Source organism: Opisthorchis viverrini (genome assembly GCF_000715545.1).
Source record: "Opisthorchis viverrini unplaced genomic scaffold opera_v5_272, whole genome shotgun sequence".
In the NCBI taxonomy this organism is placed as follows: domain Eukaryota; kingdom Metazoa; phylum Platyhelminthes; class Trematoda; order Opisthorchiida; family Opisthorchiidae; genus Opisthorchis; species Opisthorchis viverrini.
This window is the reverse complement of record NW_008751930.1, coordinates 252,944-263,095: the sequence shown is the minus strand read 5'-3', so window position 1 is coordinate 263,095 and position 10,152 is coordinate 252,944. Positions and strand designations below refer to the sequence as shown.

General features: G+C 46.7%; 1 protein-coding gene across 1 annotated transcript in view; it reads left to right on the top strand.

Moving 5' to 3' along the window:
• T265_09385 (hypothetical protein) overlaps window positions 1-10,152 on the top strand; it is a gene marked incomplete at both ends in the record, with an annotated part of 34,223 nt that overhangs the window by 22,217 nt on the left and 1,854 nt on the right. Inside the window, 4 exons of the mRNA XM_009175429.1 lie at window positions 223-714; window positions 2,757-2,949; window positions 8,556-9,209; window positions 9,523-9,716. Of these exons, the coding sequence (XP_009173693.1) occupies window positions 223-714; window positions 2,757-2,949; window positions 8,556-9,209; window positions 9,523-9,716 (1,533 nt within the window). The remainder of the gene's footprint in view (window positions 1-222; window positions 715-2,756; window positions 2,950-8,555; window positions 9,210-9,522; window positions 9,717-10,152) is intronic.

Sequence of the window (10,152 nt, the reverse complement as noted above, 5' to 3'; positions counted from 1 at the left end):
TATATATATAGATATAGATATATATAATGTAATCAAGTATTTGGCTCGCACAGCTTCGGGTCACTCTGATGCTTCTCATTCAGTAGTATGCATTGGATCCCTGGATGTTTTTGTAGTGGGATTTCGATAACGTGAAATGTTGCTGAACCAGGAACTGCCACTCCCTCTCTCTCAGCTTCACCGCTCATACGGCGTCTACCTTGATCCCTCTCCACTGTCTAGGTGTTACAACCCGAAGAAAAAAGGACAGTAGCCTATCACGAAGCCGGACATGCCACTGTCGGCTGGTTCCTGGAGCATTGCAATCCGCTCCTCAAAGTTTCCATCATACCGCGGGGCAAAGCGTTAGGCTATGCACAGTATCAACCCAGAGATATCTACCTTCACACCCAAGAGCAAATGTTAGATGAAATGTGTCTCGCCCTGGGAGGTCGAGCAAGTGAAGAGGTATTTTTCGAAAAGGTTGGCAGCGGTGCGGTTGATGACTTACAGCGTGTCACTCGGTCCGCCTACGCTCAGGTTGTCCAACTGGGTTTCAGTCCCAAGGTTGGACTACTCAGCTTCGATCTACCGCAACAGGGTGATATGGTTCTGACCAAACCCTATTCGGAACACACGGCTCAGTTGATTGATGATGAAGTACGGCAAATCGTTCAAAAAGCGTATGAGCGAACTTTGGGCATTATACGAGAGAAGCGTTCACTTGTGGAAAAGGTCAGTTTTCAACTTATCGATTCGTTTGCTTGTCTTTCGGTACTTTGTTGATTTGTGTATGCCTCAAGGTTAGCACTACCACCCTCGCTTAGGTAAACGGAGGTGGCCACCACCAATCTGGTTGGTGGTGTTTTCAAAAGCTGGGCAGTTTGGTTGCAAACGTTTCATCATCAATCGGGGGTAGTGTCATCAGTGCGTTGTGAGTGGAAGTGGAACGAGAGATTCAGTTGAGCCCCTCATGAAAATCAAATCTATTTGCGAATGAGTGTATTTCTCGAAAAAAATCCGATTCGGGTTCAAGTAGCACGTAAGGTTGACGGAACCTCGGGGACTGCGCCTACCTGATGAGCCCAAGAAGGGCGAAACCGTTCATGGGGTGTCGAAGAGTTTTCAGCAACCTTGTGAGTAGTTTCTTTTATGAAAATCAACGACTAGTTTGGCGCACTGCCGCGCCACACGACGTTGCATTCATGAGATCACTTTGATTGTGGTGAGACGCTTGTGGCCACGTAATCAAGCCCAGTAAACAAACATACTAACGTTGGGAATATACATTCTGCCAGAATGATGTTGGAGTAAACATGAACCTTGGATTTCAAGTTCATGGATGTTAGGCTTCAATTGTGTTTCTAAAACGTCTGTTTGCTTTGAGTACTGCGTACCGTTTATTTTCGAAAAACATAGTCACACGCATAAAAAGTGAATGAAAGCGATGAATGTGGAAGTGTTACAAGAGAATATTAGATAAAAGGGGGCGAAGTCATGCCACCACTCGTTCCAGTGAGACAAGATGAATCCCAATGTATGTAATAATTTTGGTATAGAAACACGCGTGTAAAGACCAACAAACGAGGAAAGGACAGGCAATGCTGAATGCCATTCAAGGCGCGGTAAGGGCTAGCACAGTCAAGACTCGCACATCAGACACAAAGTGCCTGTCAAACCATAGCTGATTATCGATGATAGTGGGGTAAGAACTGAATACGCCCCATGTTCATTTCGTCTTTCTCCGTACACTGCATCCATTCAACTCTCACCTGATATTATAACTTTTCGGTGTTTCACAGTGAAGAACCGAGAATTTTTATAGGAAAGGACAGGCAATGCTGAATGCCATTCAAGGCGCGGTAAGGGCTAGCACAGTCAAGACTCGCACATCAGACACAAAGTGCCTGTCAAACCATAGCTGATTATCGATGATAGTGGGGTAAGAACTGAATACGCCCCATGTTCATTTCGTTTTTCTCCGTACACTGCATCCATTCAACTCTCACCTGATATTATAACTTTTCGGTGTTTCACAGTGAAGAACCGAGAATTTTTATAGGTATGTGCATTAATATGAGATGAACCAAGTGGTTAGAGTGCGAATTTACTGACTGACCGGTCCTTGGTTAACCCGACCTCTGCCTATCGATTTCCCCTGTCTAGGCTTGAGTAACCTGCCAGTATCCCCACCCTCGTGCTTCCTTCGGGTGGCATGGTAGCTAGGCACCGGAGGGGTGCTACAGCTGGACGTTTTTCATTAGTATGAAACTTATACACGTATAGTACAGCTGGGTGATGAACAGGCATCGTTCGATGAAACTGAATGGAGAGCACCCTCTTCAGGCGGGCCTTCTCCCCGTCCACTTAGTGAGAGGCTGGTCACAGGCATTGTCCGCTTAAAAAGTACTCTGTCCACATGGACACTGCACCAAAGCAACACATTTTAATCGGTTACCAGTGGCCCATTGCTGTATTAGATGACCTATTGGGCCGGAACTCCTTCTCCTCAACATACCCACTGAGAGAGCTCTTCATCTTTTGATACATCACTGGTAACACTAAAAGTGGTCATTGTGGAGGGAATGTGAGACCGCTACTCTACGTTTTAAAGACCATCAGGTAGCACTCGGACCTACCTTGCTCGTGCCTTGGATGTATGCGGAAACAGATCGTCTGTGTCCTCTGAATAGGTGTGCCATATGTGGACGTTCCTGTGACAAAAACAGCAATTTATTTCTACTCGACCTCCTTAAGTTGCGATGAGTATCACTAAGAGTTTGCTTTCGGTGTTCCCTAAACATGAAGTGGACTCTCGCATGTTTTCCATTGTCCCACCTCCCTTTCTTCCTCCGAAGCTGGCACTCCGCCTTTTGGACAAAGAGCAATTGCAAAAGGAAGATCTGGTCGAAGTTCTTGGTCCTAGACCGTTTGCTGAGAAGAGTACGTATGAGGAGATTGTTGGCCCCGGTGAGTTCACAGCCGGTTCTATGTTCTCCGTGACCAGCCGGAGCATGGTCTATGTCGCGTTTTCCCTGTCAATATTCTGTTTACTTTCAGTTCATATTTGTCTCTTCTGTTTTTCCTGAAGGCCCATTGGACGAAGACACAACTCTACCACCCGGGCTGAAAGACTGGAATAAGGAGGAATCTGTAGAAACTAAATGCGAGCCAAGTCAGTAGTCCACGGAATGACTTTGTTCAAATCACATTGACCAGGCGATCATTGTACCGAGTTTTTCACACCTCCTTGTTATAATTTGTCGGCGGACTGACAAAAATAGTACCGCTTCATACATAACCACCCAGAGGACTTGTCTTCTCGCTGTGTTGAATACGGTTGGTTTGGAGGGATATGTAGACGTTCTAACAGGGCGCTTGCTGTCACTGTTGACTGGAAAAAATCGTTCAGCTGTAACACCCTTCCGGTGCCTAGCTGCCATACCACCCGAAGGAAGCACGAGGGCTGGGATACTGTCAGGTTGCCCAAGCCTAGACAGGGGAAGTCGAGAGGCAGAGGTCGGGTTCGAACCACGGACCTTCCAGTCAGTAAATTCGCGCTCTAGCCACTTGAGCCATCTGTCGGCTGGATTCAGTTGTCTTTCGTCAAAACCAAATTCTTGTGTAACTGAGAGTATTCTTCAACAACCCTGTTTTCTGACAGCTACAATTCACATCGGAGGTGACTCTCGCTCAAGATTATGGTGCTCCCCTTCCTGCATTTTACTGTGGTCGGTTTTACTAAGGGGTCTCTTGAAGATAGGCCACAGCGGAGCGGAGCTTTGTGAGCCCCAGTGTTTCGTTGTGCAGCTTGAGATAGCTCAACAGGTACAGCGCCCGCCTGGTTCGAGCTCAACCTGAAATTGTTCCTATCAAGGCTTGGGCAACCTGGCAGCTGTCGCACTTCGACGTGTATGGTGGCTATGCATCAAGGAGATGCTGTTATTTGAACGACTTTTATTCCACTCTCTAGCAGGCCTTTGACAGAGGACCAAAGTTCCCGGCCCTTGCTAGTGCCTTGAACAACCACATGGTCGTTTTGGAGAACCGTTACGAAGAGTCAGTAATGGTTCTCCACAAGATAGGTCAGCCGGCAACTCACATTACTCCTGAGGCGTGCATACGATGAGACCGTCTTCCACTCTGTTTTCCAAGAGAAAACTGCTAAGAAACTGATGAAGACTACTTGAAACTGTCAGGCGTACACATCGAGGATTCGCGTGAACAAACAGATGTATCGAGTTGGCGACAGTTAATTTCTGTGGTCAGTAAAATGAAGACTTATGAAGGAAAGCCCCGCGATGTTTCAACCTAAACCATACTGTCAGATGTCTTAGGAAAGTGATCAATTAATGACCGCAGCACATCTAATGATGTCTAACTACAGGCGTCGTCTATAACATAATGGTTTAGATTACCACTAAAACTCGTTGACAAAAGCCTGACACGCTCCTAATCCGTGAATCTTTACGGGGGGCACTTTTCAGTAAATGACAGTGAAAAAGCAGCTTGAATTTTTGTTTTGTCAGACCAGACTGCAGGTATTTTGACCAGTTCTGTTTGACCAGGTAATGCGACAGAATTGTTGGTGTGACGGATTACGAACAGTACGATGTTTATATCGCAGAGAGGAGATTCTGGAACAGTACTCGGAAACTTGACGAAATCCGTACTTGAAGGTGAACGGAAGTTCAAGTTCGGTACAAAGCCCGAAGTGGCGAGTAAACTTCAGTTCTTCAGTCTTTAATCTTGTAACCCAGAAAATTGGCACAGACAAATGAAACCAATACGGGTCCAATCTTCCTCAAAGGTTCGCAGATTGAATGTGAGTCAAGTTTCATAGGCCAAACCTACACCTTGGCACCCTTCCGGTGCACACCAGTCATGGAACTCAAACCAAGTCGATCAATATAGAAGTGTGGATGGCCGCTGAGTTTTGTATTTTCCTCGAATGGCCCTTAGTCCCCATTAGTTGAAAAGTATCCTCAGGCTTTTTCAAAGCGTCCGAGACGTGTATGACTTCACTGAACTGGTTGTTGCTGGATACCGACGATTCACTCACAATTACCACCCCATATGTGTTTGATTTCCAATGTGGTTTCGCCAGAACTTTTCACGAGATCGAGATGGCACTGTGATTAAGGCGCGAACTGACTAACCGGAGGGTCCATGGTCCGAACCCGAACTCTGCATCTCGACTGCTCATGTCTGGGCTAGGGTAACCTGACATAGTCTCGGTCTTCATGATTCCTTCGGGTGGCATGGCAGCTGGACACCGAAAATGCGTTGCAGCTGAACTATTTTTGAAACGTTTCACCAAGCATCTTAGTCGACCTTTGCAGTATAAAAACGCCAGATTTGTTCGCCGAGCTTGGCAGTTGGCTTGCAAACGTCTCGTCCTCAGTTGAGGAGACATCGTCAGTGCGCAGTTGAATGGGTGCCTAGCTGAGTTTATGTAGTTTTTTGTAGAGTATCCAATATCCTGTCATGTGATTGGCTAGTTGGTATAGGTCTTCTGTTGCATTGTTGTAGGACCGACCGCGATTTTCAGCTGCGTTGTGGTCTGTATGCCTCTTACTCCATTGGTTTGTTGGATGGCCAGATTTGGTCTCATTTACATCGCCACGACCTGACTACCCTTCTCTGGGTAGAACTTTTGGGACGAAACTCGGCGGCACTACTGAGAGATAGCCAAACTGTCGAACTAAAATAAAAAAATGAAATCTAATTCCCTTGCATCTAGGTTTTCATTCCTCTTCCATAAACGAATTTAGCAGCTGGTTCCCTGAATGAAATTGTGCGGAGCCCATCTATGTCGCTGAACTCTGGAAGGACACTCCCCTAGACCACTTGACGTGAGTGCCACTAGTTTGATCGCAGGTATAATTGGATGAGATCACGTATCCCATTCCTCACAAATATGGAATGGAATTATAGTCCAAAATATCTGTGCGCGAAAGTCACCCAGTATCAACGCTTCTCGAAAGTAATAAGAGAAACACATACGATATATCTGATTTCTGGCTGTTCCAACGCGAAAAATATACCCGTACATCGCACTACTGATTCACCGTCAGTAAGTACTTTCGCAAAATGGAGCGAGCGTCGAAATTATGCAACTCTTCTTGCCTGGTTGAATCCAAATACAGAGTTCTCATGCTCACTGGGCTTTCCGATTTCACGAACATAGTAGTCCTGAGGTTGCAGCCCACATACTCCCGCACTCGATCAATCACCACCCAATAAAATTTCCTAGTGTGTGCGGTTATGGTGGTGGGACCGTGGTGACAGGCGAGGGAATTACGAGTGCATCCAATGCTTTGTTTGCAGGAAACATGTTCAAACAGTTCCATGAATGAATGAATCGTTCAGCTGTAGCACCCTTTCGGTGCCTAACTGCCATGCCACCAGAAGGAGGCACGACGGCTGGGGTACTGTAAGGTTGCCCAAGTCTAGACAGGAGAAGTCGAGAGGCAGCGGTCGGGTTCGAACCACGGACCTTCCGGTCAGTAAATTAGCCCTCTAGCCATTCGGTCCCTCTCGCCCAATAGTGGTGATACAGGCCATGGAAACAGTTCCATGGCCCTAAAAATACATGTATGTCTCGGGGGCACATTCCCTCCTGGAGGTGCTACGGGTTGTCAACCTGAAACTGTTAGTCGGTCACGACAGGGCAATGGTACAGTCTGAAGTCTCAGCACGCCCCAGAACGACTGAACAGGCGAGGCCGATTAGTGGAAATTAATGGATGGACGACGTTTACCGACTATCCTGAGCTGTCAAATTACGACTTACAAGGCAGATGGGAAGTGCATGGGAGCTCCGTAACTATGTTATTCGATGCGGAAATCAATCACGCACAGTCGAACGATGGACGCACCGGTACAAGCTGTTTTTCACTTAAAAATTCGTGTTATGCAACCGAGATGGTCAGTCCATGTGTGGAGTTCGTCCAGCTTGATTTCAGTCCCGAAGATTAATTCACTTAAAAGTGTTATGCAACCGAGATGGTCAGTCCATGTGTGGAGTTCGTCCAGCTTGATTTCAGTCCCGAAGATTAATTCTTGATGAATCACAAGGGTGCAACCAGTAGATAGTCATCCACAAACTTACATCGCCTTGTAAGTGGTAACGTTTCAAACAACTTTGAGCCACAAATCGATTGAACGATTATGAGTAACGGAAATGGTTGTAATGGCCTTAAGAGTTTGACTGACATGTTGCTTTAGGGTAGTCCGCATTTACGGGGCTCGATGGTGCAGCAGAATGAACAGGAACACCAGCTGAGCAGCGAAACGCAAAAGAAGAGGCGACTGTGGGCTCCAACATCTCGGTTGCAGTGTATGTGGATCTGAAAGGCCCACCTACATTTGAATTTAGAGTTGGGAACAGCGCCATATTTGAACGGACGCAAATATGGCTACTACCGGAAGACAGTCCATTGAGGACGGATCATATGCTTCCAATCTTGAGTAGTGTTAAATAGACGTCCTTCAGTGGAGCAAACCAAGACCACCTAAACCTGTTTCAGACCCACTTTAGTCTAAAATATCGCACATTAATGGCCATAAAATGTCACCAGCCAGAGAAAAAACGGCTACGGAAGATTCCGGCATCTCACTAACATCTAAAGTCACCCTGGACAAGGAGGATATCTCACTGACGACTCGAAATGACTAGACTTTTGACTGTTCACGTTCGGAGCTTACAATGACCGATCAATAGCCTGGCTGGTTGACCTCAGCTTCAACCGACAGATGTGACTGTTCTGCTTCGGCCAATCAAACAACCCCTTGAGTATTGACCTCACACTGGTGGATGAGGTGCCCTTCGTAATTCCGATTTGCTTTCGTTTCTCACGAAAATCAGAACGACTCCTCTCTTACGGTTGAATTGAGCTTGTCAACTTGAAAGCCCTCGAGCGTAGCGCGCTTTGGGGTTGTGGTAGGTGATGAAATCCCACTGGAATGCGAATGGTTTGTCGTTGGTTATATAGACAGTTTCTGAACGCGGGCGACGAATGGAAGAACTGTACTAAAACCGTTGGTACAAACTTGTCAGGACGCGCCCAGACAGAAAAAAAGCACGTGCAGAGAGTGACGCATCCCCGAGATGACCATCGGTTCGACACGTCCGGAAAGTAGGTGAGTTGGCGGCTTTCTCCAAACACGGCTTAGCAATATACGACCAGCGTAGTAGGCCTGAGAGTGTTCACGACCGGAACACCGCCATTATCTGTACGGAGCGAACACGCGAACGATCATATTTGGCCATTTAGTCATCCTATACATTACGTAGATGCTCTGTATGCTTTGCCCTGGCAATACAGCCATGTCCCCAGTTCTCTGTCTTCTCCCTATCGCTTAGTCTGGCAGGCTCATTGCAGGCGTGACCAATAGACCGTACAACACTGGCAGGTGGGTGTTCACAATGGCAATTTCATTCGAACAGATGCAGTCTCTCCTCAGACAGCAGCAGCAACAGTTTGAGCTGGCGCAGTTGAAGCTCATCGAGACTCACTGAAAAATTGCCACTTCAGAAGCCGATCAGCCAGACTATTGAGCCGTCCACTTCAGTGATTGACACGATACTGAACGCGATTCCTGAATTCCAGTTCGATCCGATCTCATGCATTACTTTTGATTCTTGGTTCAACAAGCATGAAGACTTTTTCAGATTGGATCTGGGAAGCACAGAAGATTCTTGGAGAGCAAGACAGTTGGTCAGGAAAATCGGAGTGGCCGAACATGAACGCTTTACGAACAATATTTTGCTACGAAAACCAAGTGACCTGAATTTCGATGAAACCGTTGCTGTTTTATCGTTAATCGTCGGGAAACAGGATTCCTTGTTCAGCCGTCGATTTCACTGTATGAATTTGAGCAAGAATGCTTCTGAAGACTGGGTTACGTACGCAAGCAAAGTCGACAAGGGGTGTGAACGACTCAAACTCCGAAACATGACAGAGGATGAGTTCAAATGTCTTATATTTATGTGCGGGTTGACGTCTCCTGAAGACGCAGACATAAGGACAAGAATCCTCAGCAAGATTGAGCAGAACCCAGACGTCACATTACAGAATATTACGTCGCAATGCCGGCGCCTGGTGAATTTGAAACGTGATACTGTCATGATAGAGGAAAATGGCCCCAGCAATGTTGTTCATGCGATTCAGAAGCATACTGTCCGTCAGAGTGACAAGAAAGTACCTTCGGCATGCTGGAAATGTGGTGAGTGGTATTTCGTTTATTTTTGTCTGTTTAGAAGACACCGCTGCAGCAAATGTCCCCATATTGGACATAAAGAAGATCGGTGTGACGGCGAAAAAAGGCAAGCAACCAAGAGGCATTTTCGAACCAGAACTTTTCATTCCAAGCTTTCCAAGGCTCGCGTTGTTCTGGCCGCTCATCAAGGTGTGACGGAAAAGGCAAGCAACCAAGAGGCATTTTCGAACCAGAACTTTTCATTCCAAGCTTTCCAAGGCTCGCGTTGTTCTGGCCGCCCGCTAACGCCCACACGTAAACAGGAGGAAATACGTATCAGTGCGTATTAACAGCACACCTGTTCGTCTTCAGCTGGACACGGCATCAAACATCATGGTCAACTCAAAAAGAGCTTGGAAATTTCTTGGCAGCCCAGCATTAACCAGGACCAAACAAGTTGCACGCACCACATCCGGCAGTTTGCTGAAACTCGCTGGTGAATTCAAGTGTTCCATGACTCTTGATGGTATCGCTGTAAGTGGCATTTGTCATTTGTCCGATCGTCCCCGATTGGATTTGTTAGGATTAGATTGGATTGACAAGCTAAACCTTTCGGACAGGCCACTGAATACTATCTGTTACAAGACACAGGCGACGAAACCAAACATATTCAAAAAGCACCCTGACTCGTTTTGGAAGAGGGACTCAGAAGGTCGCAGTCTATGCACTAAGTCCTTGTCAAACCACCCTCAATCAAATGAACAAGCCAGAAAATTTATGCGTTCCTTTAAACCAGCGCTGTTGAAATCTCTAGGGGAGGGACCAACGGACGATGTCATTCGTGTTTTCCTTACCAACTACCGGACGACACCAAACCCAAGTGCGCCTAATGGGAAGTCTCCAGCGGAACTTATGTTTGGGAGGAAAAAGAAGGCATTGTTTGATGCATTGCGCCCCCGAAAAACCAGAG